The following is a 17,996-nucleotide window of genomic DNA, read 5'->3' on the forward strand; positions in this document are numbered from 1 at the left end:
AAGCTTGGTTCGGGTTGGAACAGGAGATACACACGACACGTACATAAGGAAGAAAAACGGAAGTGAACGAAGAATTGTCGCTCGAGCCGTCAATGGACCTGACAGCGCGCTGAATTCCTGAATCCTGGTTTCAAGCCCCTCCTCAGCTTGCTGCCAGTTTTCAGAAGACAGACCACCTGGATCGAAAAGGAAACCTGGAATGCGCAACCGCGTTTTCACGGGAAGATCATAAACGGGCTGCGGGCTGGACGGAGTGGAGTTGAAGTAAATGGCTGGACTTTTCGACCTATTCAAACTTGCATCACTCACCCCGCAGTAACTGTCCATGACATCCAAGACGATGCAAGCTGACGTTTCGTTTGGGACGACAATATACAAGTGATCCGCACAGGCAAAGAGTGCAATCAGAGGGGAACATGGTGGGAATAGGTACCTGCCGACTCTTCTGTCCCAGGACAACTTCTGCACAAGCGGTTCAAAAGTGAGCACGTAGAGGACAGAAGAGAGAGGATCCCCCTGCCGTACACGACATCCCACAATGAATGCCTCCGAGACGCGATCCTGTATAACAGCAGAAGAAGCCGGGAATACAAAGCTTGGGCCATCTGCCGAAAACTTACACTAAAGCCAGCCTCTATCCAGAACCCCGAACAGGCACCTATGGCTAATGATGTCGGTGTGGCGTCGCCGTCCCGCGTCGAACTTCGGACATCATCTCGGCAAAAAAGACTTTCGAGCGACACATGCACAGGCTGTTCATGTGACGCAGGGAATTCACTGAAATAATCGAATTTCGCAAGCTAAAACACGTGGAAAAGTTGTAAACTATGACTTACGCACAACCTTTAGACACGAGAACCCTGGGGTTGTAATTTCACTATAGGAGAAAACATAATTCTGTTACGCGAAAGGTGGAACACAAACCTTTTCCAGCATTTCTACCATTCACAAACAAGGCGCGGTGTCCGCCATTAGCGCGCGCCGGCGCCCAGGTGTGCTGGGGGCCACGGAGCGGTGCGCCGGCCGGTTCCTTGCAATACCTCCAGCTGGCGCTCGCCTCCGTCGCATCGCGGCCCACGCAAGAGGCCGCGTCTCTGCGAGAAAGCCCGCCTCTGTTCACAGCGTTCGCGGCCAGCGTCTACCGGTAAACACTACGACTACATACGCTAGTTGCCGCGAAGCGTGAGATGCAGTCAGGAATCTCTGAACGCTATCGCGTTCCATTCATAAAGGTGAAGCATAAGCGTCCTCCCATTTTTTGTTAGTTCATGCGACTGTAGGGGTTCAGTCGACGACAGACGTCAGAGAGGGACTGACGTGTGTGTGACATTACAAGCTGAGGCTGTGCAGGGTGGTGCGAGTCATGCCTCAGCACACTCCCGCTATCGTAGGCTTTGCGGAAAACGGCTGCGTTAACCGGACGCCTTTCGCCCCAACGTACCAGCACATCTGGAAAGATTAACGGCCACAGCTGTCTGTTTCGCGCGTAAATCTAACAGTTGAGTAGACGTCATTAGGCGTCGGGTGCATGGCATGCGAATTTGTCTTCTGCACTTTGACAAAAGTGCCGTCTGTGTAGCGGCACTTTTTTTTTCATTGGACATGAGTAAAGACGTCATCTGTGAGCTTTCTGCGTACTCCATTAACAGGTCAGCCAATGTTATCGATACGGCAAGCCACATCGGGCGACCTTCTATCTGTTCGTTAATTCTTTATATCAGCATGAAAAATGACGCCAACACAGAAAGGGAAGAACACAGGACTGGTAAATGGCTCCGGCAAACGTAAATAACGCCAGCTTCAAACAATGCTAAGAAATATCACGATGTGTTCATCAAGCAGCGAAGTGCTTGTTTCTAATGTGCAGTCATCCTTCAGGCGTTTCTCATAACATGTGTACCTAAGGGGATCGCACGCTCGTGAAGAAGGACATGACATCAAACGCACCATAACCTCGTCATCGCGAAGCTGATCTTACCGCGCACCACGCTAACACATTCCTTCGAATTCATAACCTCAAAGTATTCCATACGAAAAGCGCCTTCAGAATTCGTATCAGAAACCTTGACAAGCCATTTGTGGGTGACTCAACTGAAGACAGAATAGGCCGCACGGGGCAACCGCTCTTGTGACCTTTTAGAAGCGTATATGCTATTCGCGTAGCTCCGTCACGCGAAAAAGGGTGGTGGTCTAGTTTCTCATAGAGCCTTCCGTTTCTTTTTCTTCTAACCTTTTCGTTTTGCCGTCATTTTTCACGCTTTTATATAGAAATACCGAATAGATAGAGGGTCGCCCGAAGTGGATTCCCGTATTGATAACCTTGGCTGACCTGTTAACGGAGTACGCAGAATGCTAATTGATGAAGTCTTTGTGCTTCCCCATTGGAATGTACTGCTGCTACATAGACGGCACTTTTGTGATAGTGCAGAAGACAAATTCGCATGCCATGCACCTGGCGCCTAGTGCCACAGGACTGGTAAATGGCTCCGGCAAACGTAAAGAAGGCTAGCTTCAATCAGAGCTAAGAAATATCACGATGTGTTCATCAAGCAGCGAAGTGCTTGTTTCTAATGTGCAGTCATCCTTCAGGCGTTTCTCATAACAAGTGTACTTAAGGAGATCGGACGTTCGTGAAGGACGTGACATCAAATTCACCATAACCTCGTCATCGCGAAGCTGCTCTTACCGCGCACCACGCTAACACATTCCTTCGAATGCATAACCTTAAAGTATTCCATACGAAAAGCGCCTTCAGAATTTTTACCAGAAACCTCGACAAGCCGTTTCTGGGGGACTCAACTGAAGACAGAATAGGCCGCACAGAGCAACTGTTCTTGTGACCTTTTAGAAGCTTATATGCTCTTCGTGTAGCTCCGTCACGCGAGAAAGGGCGGCGGTCTAGTTTCTCATAGAGCCTTCCTTTCTCTTTTAGTCTGTGAAAATTGCATACGAAGCAAAGGCAGTTGATGAAAAATTGGCGCAGGCGAAAAATTGCTTCATAGATAAATAGGATATATTTTGCTCTATTAGACCATTTGTGTAGTGACGATGTCAACAGCACATGTGGCAAAACGTCTACGTATAGTTCCTTTTTTTTTTCAGAACATCGTTGACTGAAGCCAGTGCAAACATGTTGACAAACGTCAATTCCCCTGGCTTTTGGAAATCTTTTTTGTTGCCATTGTAAGCGGACTGATCACGCTTTGCAGACATTTATATAAATGTAGTCGTTTCAATGTTTGTCCGTCGCAATAACAGTGTGTTCTTTAAGCAATATTATTGAAGACGCATAGTTGACATGAGAAGAAACCAATGAGCAAAGTTATATCCGCGCTCTGAAAATTCTTGTGAATGTGGAAGCATTACGAGGTACAATTTAGAATACATTGAAGCGTCATAGCGGGAGAAATAAATATCATACACCGACAGAAACGATGCAAATTTGCCCGCTGTAGTACTTCTTTTTTGCTTGCATTTAGAAAAGTAGTTTGAAAGATATTACAGAAAGAAGCGCCGGTGCATTTCAAGTTTATGAACTACATTTATGGCATTTCATGTTGACCAATTAAAACTAAATATGGCATTTTACGTGCCAGAACTACGATCTGATAATCAGGCTCGCCGTAGGGGAGGACTCAAAAATAATTTCGACCACCTGCATTCCTTAAGGGGACCTAAATCTGATACGCGGGTGTTTTCGCATTTCGCCCCCATCGAAACTCGTCCGACGTGCCCAGGCTTCGATCCCGTAATCGCGTGCCGAGCCGCTCAACACCATAGCCACTAAGCAACCACGGCGGGCTCAGCAATACAAAGCCTCGAAGTGTAAAAGAACAGCTAGTAGGTAAAAATATTGTGTTCCGATCGGGAATAAATTAGGCCGAAGAGAAAGGACCGTCAAACAAAAAGAGTGCGCGGCTGTTATTTAGCAAAATGCCGATCGCGTACGCGCATGCGCATCGATGACCCTACGCAAAGCCTGTGTCGGTGAAATGATCGTTATGTGGTGAGAAAATTCGGCGTCGCGGATTTTTAACGCATCGTAACAATTTGACGAAGGACAGGCAGGACCGAAATCAAGAAACATAATTGTGTAGTCACTAGCCGCTTTAAAGATCTCAAAAAGCATATTTGAGACTACGCGTGAGAACTTCGCACTGAAACGTCGGCGAGAAGAAAGATTTTGTGCATAGGCTCTAAAATTCATGTTGTTTGTTGCCCTTGTAACCTACATAGTGAGAGCAACTCCTGACTTGTTATTGTTGACAAAAAAAAAAGATGGAGCGACTGATTCATTGACTGAATCCAAACCGTACCTAGCTGAATTGGATGTCCCGATCCTGGGAAGTTCCGGTGGAAATTCTTCACGTAGCACAATCTGCAGCCTTTCATAAGTGCGCACAAGTGCAGAAGTATGAACGATGCCCTTAGCCGGCTCTCAGTTCTTAGAAGTTCTTTACACTTTCACTAAATCACTGCAATGTGGTCAGCCGCGTTCAATCGCTTCAGCCTTCAACTCTCCTCCAACAAGCGCACGGTCCTCATACCTTTCAATGTATCCATCAGAACAAAGCGCCTAGTTCATCAGTCTACATCACTGCAAACACAGGCGTTTATGTTGAAGAACTCTCTATGTAGCTAGCGTTTTGGCACTTATCATTTCATCGCATGTGGTGGCTTAGTGGCTGTAGCGTTGCGTTGCCAAGTCCGAGGTCGCGGGGTCCAATTCTGGCCACAGCAGTCGCACCTAAATGGGTGCGAAATGCAAAAAAAAAGGCCGTGTACCGTGCATTGGCTGCAAGTGTAAATTAACCTTAAATGGTCCAAAATTATTCCGGAGCACCCCAATACGCTTTGTCTCATGATCACATCACGGTTACGACACGTAAAACGCCAGACGCATTCTTTTTTAATTTTTACAGCGTAAGCTGTTATGGGCTCGTTCCAACGGTTGGCGGTGGTGTCTACCGCCAGCAGTGCCCGTCGCAGCAATGGCCAGGAAATCGAAAAGGAAAGAAAAGATACCCAGCTGCCGCCGCGAAAGAACCCAGGCCTCTAGCTCGGGAGGCAGGTACCACTGCGCTTCCACAGCGCTTGATAGCTGCCACTAACTATGGCCATTATATTTACAGTCATGTCACCAGCAAGATGCAATTATTTACAGATAACAAAAAACTTGATTCGCTGCGTATACTAGTGTCAATACTAGTGCCAGCTAAAGCTCCCTCTTAAGAGGAAACTTTAGCTCTGGTGCCCATATCTAAATACATGTAAAAGGAAAATTCGTTTTTCTCGGCAACCACAGCACCAAATTTGACGACGTTTGTTGCATTTAAAACAAAAACTTATAACCTAGTGACTGTTGGTTTCGAATTTTTGAGAGTTAGGTCGTAAATGTTTTATTAAAAATTGGCCCCATCGAAAATTTTTAATAAACGAAGCTATCAAGTTTACAACTCTGTAACTCAACAATGAAAGCGATAATACAATTCTGTGAATTGCATTCGATAGTAAATCTAAAGCGGACAAAATTGATACGTTACACATGAATTTAAAAAATTTAGTAGTATAGAAATACCGCTTTTGCGAAACCCTTGTAACCAGCGTGAAAATGTCAGGTAAGATGTAAAATGACACATCTTATTTGTCGGCTTTGTATGATCTAATGGATGCCGTTTACAGAATCGCAATATCTGTTCTTGATGCAGAACTATGAATTTGTAAACTTGGTGCTTCCATTTTTTTCCAGGCGGTCGAATATTTAAAAATATTTTTAATAAAACTCAAGCACTAAATCGAAATTCCGCTTGCAGCTGCCACTAGAATTTAACTTTATCTCTCAAATGAAACAAACTTCACTAGAATCGGTCACGGGGTTATCTCAGAAACACGTTTTTGCGTTTTACATGTATTTGAATATGCCACGCCGGAGTTGGGCTCGAGCTAACGCTTCCTCTTAAGGCTGCCGAGCTATTAAGGTCGCTGTAAATGGAATACATGTATTGTGCTCTACCTTCTTTCTGCACGCCACAAAATATGTCCCCATTATAACACGTGTGAGAGTCGAGTTTCGTGTGACCAGCCCGTGAGGCTCTTAAGTGACCATTGTATAAAGAGCGGCTTGAGTCTGTCTTGCGCTATTCGGCGTTCACGTACTGGTAGTGCTTCACGGAAATAACCTTTCAACTTACTCATGGCACCATCTCGTGCCCGCTAGCAAGCACACTGCTATTTGCAATGGCTGCTCTCCATTGTACAGCATCATGATTGTGACAACGCCCACTTGAGAAAGTGTGACAACATCTGCAGCTGCAGTCGCCTGCTTTGCAACCATCGGCACCATTACAATATACTAAGTGTCATTGCGTACCGCTTTTGATTAAGCAGGTCGTCGAAGGTGGCAATGCTTTTAGGAAAATTCCTATAGACACTGCCCACCTGAAAGGCAGGGAATGCGTCATATAGGGAACTGTCACCGTTGGTACATAAATTGTGTGCTCTAAGGTATAACAATTAAATGCGAACATTAGGCTTTGTAACAGCGTTATTTAGAGTCAACAGTGCCACAGTGCCGCCTAGTTACGGAAAAGTGAAAATCTGCTGCTTTCTTAAGATTGCCGTGTTAAGAGCACAAGGACCCATATTCATATTTTTCTAGCAACAACGTAGCTATAAAGTGCAATTCTCATCTCATAAAAAATTTACGTAGAAATGTTTTATCTCACCTGTATGCCTTCCGCGTCAAAACACCATGAAAAGTGCCACCCGACTTAATGTTGGCGATGTGCCCTCTATAATCCCCTTTTGACAGAAGGTCCCCGTGCTCAAACATATTTCCGCCTAAAGGTTCTCATCAAACGAACGCGCAGCCAGTCGTTTCCATAGACTTCTCGCTAAAGGCTACAGCACCCGCCGTGGTTGCTCAGTGGCTATGGTGTTGGGCTGCTGAGCACGAGGTCGCGGGATCGAATCCCGGCCACGGCGGCCGCATCTCGATGGAGGCGAAATGCGAAAACACCCGTGTACTTAGATTTAGGTGCATGTTAAAGAACCCCAGGTGGTCGAAATTTCCGGAGTCCTCCACTACGGCGTGCCTCATAATCAGAAAGTGGTTTTGGCACGTAAAACCCCATAATTTTTTTAAAGGCTACAGTGCACACACCATTCACATCGATCGGTATACTGCTCTCCCAGAAGAAGCCGTCCATAAACCATCGCAGGTGCAATGACATCGGTTCCCCGTATCCGTCATGATATTTTAGAAAGAGCATCACGTCTCGGCTAGGTATCTCGCCAGCATCGGACATGATGCAAAGGTCGCCATCTCGAATGTACCTGAGGCGACGGTGACCTTCCTACCAGACGGAAGTGCAGAAATAGTTTTCGGGGGGCTCCCGGATCGCCTCTGTCATAGTTGCAAAATCAACCGATATTGGGACAATCTTGTGCGCATGCTTATGAAAATACCCGGCGCTCAGGTTCGAGCCGACATATAGTGTCTTTTCCATGCCGGAATAGGTGTAAGTTGATAATAGTCGACAGCATCACCTAGCCCTTTGCTGCGAATAACGAGAAGGTCCAGCTCGTGGTTGAATATCCGACCACTGATTATTGTACTTCGCCTCGAACGGCGTCGAATAAGACACTCGGGAAACGACATTTTGAAGGCTTGATTAAACCGAAAGGTGTTGGTAATAGAGAAGTCAAGTACATTCCAGCCCCTATTGCAGGCGGATGTCGAGTTCTGTCATCTCGGCATGCTTGCCGCAGAAAGTTTTGCTGATATTTCTGACGCGTCACTGACAGCTGTTCTACGAAAATCTTGTTTCCTGGTTGCACTGAGGGCACCGGGAACAACTTATTTTCTCACCTTTCGGTCCATTGTCTTGCATGTGGGGTGCAGGTGGAAAGCGCAGACGAGTAATGCAGCAGAAAGGACACCGAATAAACACAATCTGGTGAATAACGTTCTAAGCCTGAGATTCATGACAATCACTGATAATACAGGGGACACCACCACTTTTCAATTCATCGGCTCTGATCCGTGGGGAGGCGATCGCACACGGGCAGCAAATTCAGACACACTACACCCCTTCACGTCAAGCAGATTGCTCGGATTGACATCTCGAAATAAAGATACGTTCAGTACAAGCACCGAAGAGCGCCTGATGACGTAGGCTTCGCTCATCGAATTCCTTACCGAATATTGAGGCTTCAGTGGGACTATCAGGAGAGGGGCGCCTCCTGCAAGGTACGTGCTGCTAAGATGTATGTGAAGCGACATGCATCGTTCCTTCTCCTTGCGAATTTCTCTGCGAAGCTTTTCGTTACGGTTTTTCTGTTAGCGTGTTTTGTTTCTGGTCGCGTTAATGCGATACACATGCGTGCCGTGCATTTTCACAGATAGCGGATCTCGCGCGGCTTCTGCGCTCGGTAATGCCATACCGTCCTCCTCTGCCCCGCAGTCTAATGCCATTTAGACGCACTTGACATTTCAAAGTAGAGTCCTATAAGTTCAAAAACCTGTGTTCACGTCGCTTTTTCTATAGCAGTTTATCGCCGACGGACTGTTCGTCTGGGCGTCGCGTATCTCTCGACAATTTCATTTCGAAGTGCATTACTGCGACGAATAAATGCGCATAAATACGTTTCTGAAATGAGTACCCGCAATATACAGGGCAGAACAAATTAACGTATGTCTGCTTGAGCATTGTCACTGCACAGTCAATTTTTATACAGGGTGTTTCACGTAATTGGTGCCAAGAATTTAAAAAAAAAGCAAGTACTTAGGCGCTGCTGAATGAAACCAACGCCATATAGTTTGTCATCATGTGGCACTCCTTAGGGTATTTTTTTCATATTCCACTTAATTAGTTTGTGAAGTTTAGGGCCCAGACAGTTTTGTTGCGTTGCAGCGGGCTTTTCAAAATGGCCAATCCAATATTTCGTGGCAGCGTACATGCTGGCGATTTTTCTCTGCGTTTAAAGAAATCCCGCAAAATACGAAATAAAACCAGTTGACTTCGCTCGCGCGCTATCGTACTTCAGCGCTATCAACGGTGCATCGAGATTATCGCTTATTAGGGACGACGTCGCTTGCTTTCCCTGCGCCACCGTCAAAGGTGTTGACGCACTGTGAAGCCGATGCCTGGAGTCACGGCTGCTTACTTCACCACGGTCCTTGCGCACGGTTCTTTCGCATGAACCGTGACTGAGAGCGTTGCAGTATGACAGCGCAGGAGCGCAGTCACGTGGTCTTACTTCATATTTCGCGGGCTTTCTAAAAACACGGAAAAAAATCGCCGCGCAGTATGTACGTTGCCAGAAAATATTGGATCGTGGTCATTTGTGAACACCCTCACAATGCAACGAAGCGCACTTCGCCCTTAAATGAGCATTGAAATATTACATAATTCGTCTTAGTTAATTAGGTATCTAAGCGGAATATAAAGAAAGTATTCCAAGGAGCACCACAAGACGGTAAACTATATGCAGTCGGTTTCAATCAGCTGCGGCTCACCACATTTTTTTTAAATCCTTGGCTCAAGTTACGCGAAACACCCTGTATATAGCGTACGTCAGCAATTAATCAAAGTATGGTTTATTTCTTGTACTTTTAGTTAGGCGTTCCAAGAAAGGCGGCCATACAAGGAACGGTCACAGCTTCCTTTTAAAGCTAAACTTACTTTGCCACTGACCGCAGCACAAGCGCCCCTTGCGGGGGCCGGCTGCTGCTTGCTACCATCATTCCACGTAGGCAACAGTTTGGGCCACTAGATGTGCGTCGCTGTTCATGTGGCACAAGAGAGCAGGCAACTTGTTCCAGACCGTACATGAAAGCTGGACATGATTTACATGGTATGGGTTAATTATAGGGCAGTTACCGAGAATGCGTATGCGGTACTGTGTACTTTAATGAACAGACACTCAGGACAAGAGGCTAGAAGTTAAATGACAGAAAGACATCAGCAGTCGGCATGGCGAAAGCATCAAGACAATGTACCTGAAGCATCAATTGTTTTTAGTCCAGGTGTGCGACTGTCGAGAAATTAACAGCTGCCATAGGAATAACCCATATCTGTTCATTCTGCCGGGCCCACGGCTGTTGCTCACTGTGTTGACAAATGTATACTCATGTTTTCTAGATCTTATTTCGTACTGCGATAATGTCGAATCGAATCGGAACAGTTTACGGTGGCACATATTTCGGAGAGAAATTTGACGCTTCCTTGCGGGTAACCTTCCTCTTACCATAGATCAGACTAGGAAAAAAAATTTTTTTCCCGATTAACAACTTACACATTCGGCAGCCAAAAGCTGTTTCGAAGGGGAAGAGGCACCAAGAAAACATCTTCAAGGTCAAACGGTCTCACGCAAATGCAGACAGACCTGGCAACGAATGAGCGCACACACTTTTAAAAAAATTTCATTAAATTCTGCGTTTGTGCGTACGAAAACCAAGGTCTGATTGTCACGTATGGCGTAGGGGCATGCGAAATAACTTTGGCTATTTGACTCATTAAATTTCAGCCAGTGCCCGGTACAAGGGTGTTTTCGCATTATTCCCCAATCGAGACGCCGCCGTCACGCCTGGAATTCGACCTCGTGAACCCTTGTTGAGCACCGCAACGCCATAGTCAATAAGCGATCATCTCGAGTATAGAGCACACCAAGCTTCTAGAGAAACCTGATAACCGAGCACAGGGGCCCTGTTGCAAGAATTACAAACAGTATTCTGACGAGAAAAAAAGGCCTCCTGGAGGACAAGCTACAGAAAAAAAATGGTCTCAAACAACGCCGTGCATTGCCTAAAACGCTTCTGGACATCGTCTGTTTTATTGTGTACGACTCCACAAATACCACGTGCTGCCTCCGAAGCTGCACTACTGTTAAACTATCACTGAAGACCTTCTTCCTTGGACAAATTCAATACTCTTTCTACAGCGAGGCGCAACACCACAAATTGCAGAACGTGTGTTATGGGAATGTGCCATTTTCTAACAATGGCTGAGGGTGTGGTCGATAATGCCGCTTGCGCACCAACCATACACGTACTGAAAATGGGAAAGCATACCGCAAAGCCTTATGGAGACGTTGTCACCCTTCAGCTTTAAGTAAGAATTTTATTTGCTTCTTTTTTATCCTTCCCTATATACCTCTCCCATAACCAGGGTAACACCACAGAAGGCTAAATTCTGCATCCCCCTGCCGTACGAAATTGTGACAACCTCGGCAATTGCAGTCGCCTGCTTTGACAGGCATTCACATCATTAGAATATAGTAACTCTTATGGCGCCTCGCTTTTCATAGGTCAGTCATCGAAGGTGGCAATCCTTTTATGAAAATTCGCAAAGGCCAAGTCCACCTAAAATCTAAGGAATCCATCATATGGGGAACTGTCACCGCTGGCAAATAAGTTGTCTGCTATAAGCTTTACTAATCTAAATGTGAAGTTTAGGATTCGCAACAGAATTGTTTAGAGCCAGCAGTGTCGTGAAGCTATGAAAAAAGTGATAAAGTTCTCCCTTATTAAGAGTGCTGTGTTCAGAGTACAAAGCCTCATTTTCAGATTTTTCGAGCAGTAACAAATCTATAAAGTTCAAAAACCTCACCGCCTTAAAAACTTTACGGCGAAATTTCTTTTCTCACCTGTATGCCTTCCGCTTCAAAACACCATGAACAATGCCACCCTGCGTATCGTGGCGATGTGCCCTGTATGATCCACATTTCACTGAACGTCCCCGTGTTCCATATGTTATTCATGTAGGTGGTCGTAAAGGTTGTCACCGAACGGAGACGCAGCGCGTCGTTTCCATAGACTTCTCGCATAAAGGCTACAGTGCACACACCACTGACATTGACCGGCACCCTGTTCTCCCAAAAGAAGCCGTACACAAACCATCGCAGGCTCAATAATATCGGTTCCCCGTATCCGTCATGATGTTTCAGGAAGAGCACCACGTCACGGCTAGGTATCTCGTCAGCATCGGACATGATGAAAAGGTCGTCATCGCTGATGTTCTGCAGACGACGGTGACCTTCGTACCAAACGGATGTACGGAGGTAGTTTTCGGGGCCCCACGGATTGCCTTCGTCGTAGTTGTAGAAGTCCACCGATATCGGCACAATCTTGTGCGCGTGCTCACGCAGAAATCCGGCACTGAGGTTCGAGCGGAGGTGGAGGGGCTTTTCCAAGCCGGAATAGGTGTAAGTAGATTCGACAACGAGATAATAGTCGACAGCATCACCCAGCTCTTTTACGCGGATTTCCAGAAGGTCTAGCTCGTGGTTGAATACAAGTCCGCTGATTATAGTGCGTGGCCTCGAACGGCGTCGAATAAGGCCCATAGAATACCAAATTTTGAAGGATTCGGTAAACCAAACGGCGTCCGGAATGGAGCAGTCCAGCCCATTCCAGCCCTTTTTGCAGACGCATGTCGAGCTTCTCGTTCCTGGGATAGTACCTTCCGAAAAGCATTCGAATCCATCCTGATACGCATAATGAACTATGGCATTCGTGCTTGCAGCGGAAAGGTCTGCTGATATTTCTGATGCGTCGTTGACAGCTTTGCTGTGAAAAGCCTCTTCCCTGGTTGCGCTGAGGGCGCCGTGTAAAATTTGTTTGCCCACCTTTTTGTCCACTGTCTTGCTTGTGTTGTGCCGGTGGTAAAGGCAGAAGAGTATTGTAGCAGAAACGAAGCTGAACAAACACAATCCGGTGAGTAACGCTTTAAACGTGAGATCCATGACAGTCACTGGTAACGCTCGCGATGTTACCTTTAGATTAATTGGTTATCCGCCGGAAAGCAAGCACACAGTTGAAGCACATTCAGACAAACTGTACCCCTTCACATCAAGCAGATTGCTCGAATTCACTCTATGGGTCTCGCAGAAAAGATACGTCCATTACAAGCATAGAGGAGTTTGTGATGACATATGTTTCGCTCTTCCCATGCTTTAAAGAATATGTAGGCCGTCAGGCGAGGAGCGTCTACTGCAACGTCACAGCTGCAGGTATGCTTAGGCGGCGCGTGGGAAGCGACATGCATCATTTCTTTTGCTTGTCATTTTTTCTTCCAAGCTTCAGGTTATGGCTTTCCGTTAGCGTTTTCTTTTTCTGTTAGTTCAAAACAAAGACACGTCCATGCCGCGCGGCCTGATCTTTCGTTAATGCCATACGGTTTTCGCCTGTCGCACAGGCTAGTACGATTTTTAATGAAGGACGCATTTGATATTTCCGAGCAGAGTGCGGTACCTTCAGAAAGGCACGCTAACATCCCTCTGTATATAGCTGTCGATTATCGTCGGACTGTTCGTGTGGGCGTCGTGTATAATTTGGCAACTGCATTTTGTAGAAGTCCCTATTTGCAAGGACTAAATGCGCATAATCGCGTCTTCTAAATGCGTACCAGCAATAAATAGGTAATAAGTTAACCTATATCTCCTTGAACAATGACATTGCGCATTGGGTGTTTATATTTAGCGTTCTTCCGCAATCCCAAAGCGCACGTAGCATTCACCAAAGCGCACGTACTGCCTGTGCAGGCAGCATTTGTTTAGACAGCATATAGTTATCTTATTTAAAATATTGGTAGTTATCGTGCAACGATGTTAAGGATAACTATATTGCCGCGAAGGCGTGAATCCAATAAATTTTAAAGCGGGCTTGCCCAGTCTAAATTTCAAGCAAAATATTTCCGCAGTCGACTCTCGTTGACGCTGCGCTTGCTGCTAGCATGGGGTGGGCGGATGCTTGTATGCGCACGGGCGTATTTACATGACGCACGCATTGACGTCACTCCTTTGTTTTGCTTGGATTTTAAGATTCCAGAGAGGTATCGTGTTTGTAAATAATTGCACCTGCGAGGTGCAATTATTTACAGATAACAAAAAAAGAAACTTCATTCACTGCATAGCACCAATTTCCTTTCGAACTTTATGCTCTGAAGCAACCGTGGAGTGGAAGCATTTGCCTGAAGTGATGCACGCCACTGAGACCGTTAATTTCAAAACTGCAATTGAAAAACTTTCCTTACTTTAGTACAATCGAGCTGTCAGTGAGAACTTAAGATTAATTTTGGGTGCTACTGCATGAACGTATAAATGCAATGCATGCAATCGGTTCCACTAAGCACTGGTAGTGGTTATCTTCCTGGTTTATCCTAATGTGGTGTCACGAGAAGATGATTCAAATTTTTTCGCAACTCTCGTTGACGCTGCGCTTGCTGCTAGCATGTGTGGGCGGATGCATGTATGCGCGCGTGCGTATATGCATGACGCACGCATTGAAGTCACTCTTTTGTTTTGCTTGGATTTTAAGGCTTCTTTGAGATTCCAGAAAGGTATCGGGTTACCGTGCGAATTCCATAGCACTGACGCGCGCTTGTTCATACCGAGCTTATTATGTCGTCTAAGCTGTTCTCACCACGATCGAAAGAAATGCCGATTAATTCTCTCGATACACGACACCGTTCTGAAGAGGAAACCTAAAGGTCGCGCGTTACTTTGCATTTAAATCGCTCTAAATATTTATTATTCATATTTCCAATGTACAAATTGAACTACACGGGTACCACGGGACGGTCGCAATGCGCAGTTTGAGCAGCACACTTCAACACTCATACATGCATTGGCAGCAACGAAAATATCTATTTGCTCCAATTGCCAGGTCCTTGCACTTTCGATCACGTGTGCATGCGCATCTTGCTCTGCCGCTTCCTGTGCACAACTCCACTTTTTACAGCGTAACCTATTTTGGGCACATTCCAATAGCCATTTCCGTTCGCAATGGTGTCCGCCGCCGCCGCAGCCACCACCGGGGTCCGTAGCAGGTATCGCCGGGAATTGGGAAAAAGTACCCAGTTTCCCCCGGAATTGAACCTGGGCCAGCTACGTGAGAGTCAGCCATCTTTCCACTGATGCACGCCAGCTTTTTTTTTCTTTATTGTCTCGCTTGACAAAGACTTTGCGAGCTCAGAATGACATAATAACAATGTCATAGTACTGAGAACCGTCAGCTGTTTGCTGAGCACAAGTCATCAGTATTTTAGCATGTGCAACGACATTTTCAATCTTGCAACTCACTCCGGTACAGCATTTGTGTTCTTCGTTGTCGAAGTGCAGAACGTGCAGACTGAGCCACGCCAGCGCTTGCTAACATTCCGCGGGACAAAGTCATATAAACGCGTCCCAGCGCGCGAGGAGACACGCGATGCCACACGCGCAACGCATAGCATGGGTACGTGCACATTTTACATTGCAGTTTCATATTACAGCACGAGGTATAATGCCGCGCAGCAGATTCCCAGGTAGCGGTATGAGGCAGTTAAGAAGGCTAAGGAAGAAAAAGAAGTTTACGGTAATGTATACAGGACCGCTAGAAAATATATTGTTACGAAGACGAAGCCCGATGCACAAATGTATGTACAACTGTTTACATAAGGAAATTTAGCGGTAATCGCGCAGGTTCGTACAAATGTCACAGGTCCAGAAGACAATCTGCCACTTCCTTTTCGTCTCCACCTCCCGCGTGCGGCCCTCTCCAAATGCATCATAACATAACCCCTGTAGGCTGGTGGTGGTGCAGAAAACATTTATTAAATATTGAGCCTTCAATTATAAATAAATTTTGGCGTGGCTCTTGGTGACGGGTGGTGGCCGGCAACCTGTGACGTTCGTCGACCTGCTTCGCCCAGCCGATCAGCCGCAGCCGGATCGGAGCTGGAAACAGAGACCTCCCAACTTTCTAGGTCCGTGGGTCTCCATTTGCAGGGTCGTTAAGATTATGATCAAACGTATAGGTTGTGGTGGAAGTCGTCAGCGGGAGCTCCACAGAAGGTACATTCTGGGGAGAATTGCGTGGGGTGGATCAGGGCTAGAAAAGCGGGGGAAAGAAAGGTCCGCGCTGGGAGTTGCCTCTGAGGGACTTGCTCTAGCTTGGTGAGAAACTTGTGGGGTGGGGGATGCCGAACTCATTCTTCGCGATAGTGTAGATTGATTTCGTTATATGTAAAGATTCCATCCTTAGAGAACCCCAGGCTTGCTGCGCGCCCTGCTCGGTTGATGTATACTCGAGCAAGACAAAGGGCGGCTCATAGCCAGGATTTCCCACGTTGGCCGGCACCCAAACTAATTGAACGATTGAATTGAGAATTTCATGTTCCACTTGTTTGGCACGCTTTTGGCAAAATTTCGGATGACCGTTTTTGAGTCACTGAATACTGGTGTGGCAGTGGAGGTAGCGATAGCTAGCGCTATGGTAGCTTCTTCGGCTTCCGGAGAGGATTGCGCGCGTACCGAGGCAGTAACCTGGTATTTTCCGAGGGGGGAGACAACGTTGAGCGCCTATGCTGGGTACTCGCCATACTCTGCGGCATCAACATATACCGCATCAATATACCTCATGCAGTATATTGCGTATGCGGCATGAGGTAGTGGGTGCACCATCATGTGGTCCTTCAGGGCAGCAGATATTGGTTCCGTCTGGGCGACGGGGCTTGTGGGCTCTAGTCTTAGCGAGGCCAGGACGTGGTGGCCCGTTGGTGTGGAAGAGAGTCTCTCGATTTGAGTAGTTCGGTGAGCTCCGACTAGTTCTTGGAGGGTGTTGTCAACGCCAATCGCAAGAAGCCGTTCCGTCGATGTGTGCCGGGGCAGGTTGAGGGCTGACTTGTAGGCCTGTCGAATGAGCGCATGTACCTCGTCTTCTGCTTTCTTGAGGTAGAGGTAGGGGAGTAAGTAGACCACCCGGCTGGTCTCAAAGGCTCGCATCGATCGCCGGAGATCATGATCGTGCACGCCCCTGTGCCGGTTAACAACTCTACGGATCAGTCAGGTGGTTCGGTGCGTAGTGTGGCTGAGTTTGAAAAGGGTGTCTGTGTTTGGGTTGTTATTCTGGATGATCATTCCCAACATTGTCACTTTCCGGACCTCTGGGAGCGGCCGCCCGTCAATGGAAATAGAGATGGTCGGTGTGGTAGAGTTGGTGTGGCGGAAACGGGTGGGCTGGAGAACGAGGAGCTCCAATTTTGCAGGCGAGCACGCTAGGCCGACGTCAGCGGCATGCCCAACTACTGCGTCGGCCCCTGCTAGCAGAGTGGCCCCCATGTCGCCGAGAGTGCCAGTGGGTGTCCAGAGGGTGACGTCCTCGGCTTAGAAGGATTGGGAGCGGTTGGGATTGGTGGTTATATTTCGACCTAGGGGGATGAGAGTGAAGTTAAAGAGCAGGGAAAGAGTGTCGAGCCCTGGGGGCGTCGCGGCTGCCGATGGGGAAAGTATGTGATGTAAGACGCCAAACCGGAGGGATGCAGTACGGTTTCCCAGGAAGGCATCTTTGTATGCGTGAGTGTGGTTGCCTACATGTAGGGTCGAGAGTGAGTCCATAATAGCCGGGTGGTTAACGTTCTCAAACGCTTTGTAGTGCGTGGTGAGCAAAATGGACCTCCTATGGAGCCGCACCTCCAGCTTACGGTGTGACTGTGCTGCATGTTACGCGCAGGCCTGTCACTTTTTATTCGTGAAAACAAGCCACAAATACTTATGGTGACATTGACACCCCTCATCAGCTGTATGTAGGAACCATATTTGGGTGTTGGCATCCTTCCGGGATTCCGGTCGAAGAACATAGCTCCCTCATGAGATTAGACTAACAGCAAAGAAGCCAAACTGCTGCATCATCCTTCCATCCCATAGATACGTCACCCTGACATCCCAATTCATTTTCTTTGCTGGAAAGGATCGATAGTTCAGAGTGAAAGTAGTCATTCAAACCTCAATTTAAACCTTAAAATAACTGAAACGTAGGTATACCAACAGCATAGTGGCGATAGCTTTCTCAGCCTGAAGCAATCGTATTTCTAGGGTGCTTTAACCACCGAAAACTTCATTTTGTGTTGATTTGCTTGGACATTCGAGGTTTCCCACCTCTATCTTATACTGAACATAAAAAAGAGGAGGAAAGTGCTCTATCGAGCATAAATTACTCGTTTTATGCGGTCAAT

The 17,996-nt window shown here is 46.8% G+C and overlaps 1 protein-coding gene across 1 annotated transcript in view; it reads right to left on the reverse strand.

Moving 5' to 3' along the window:
- The window catches only part of LOC126534017 (beta-1,4-mannosyl-glycoprotein 4-beta-N-acetylglucosaminyltransferase-like), an 87,558-nt gene extending 74,626 nt beyond the window's left edge, over window positions 1-12,932 (reverse strand). Inside the window, exon 1 of the mRNA XM_055072584.2 lies at window positions 11,650-12,932. Coding sequence (XP_054928559.1) covers window positions 11,650-12,747 — 1,098 coding nt within the window. The 5' untranslated portion in view covers window positions 12,748-12,932. The remainder of the gene's footprint in view (window positions 1-11,649) is intronic.
- Window positions 12,933-17,996: the final 5,064 nt, after the last annotated feature.

Source organism: Dermacentor andersoni, chromosome 7 (assembly GCF_023375885.2).
Source record: "Dermacentor andersoni chromosome 7, qqDerAnde1_hic_scaffold, whole genome shotgun sequence".
NCBI classification, from domain to species: Eukaryota; Metazoa; Arthropoda; class Arachnida; order Ixodida; family Ixodidae; genus Dermacentor; species Dermacentor andersoni.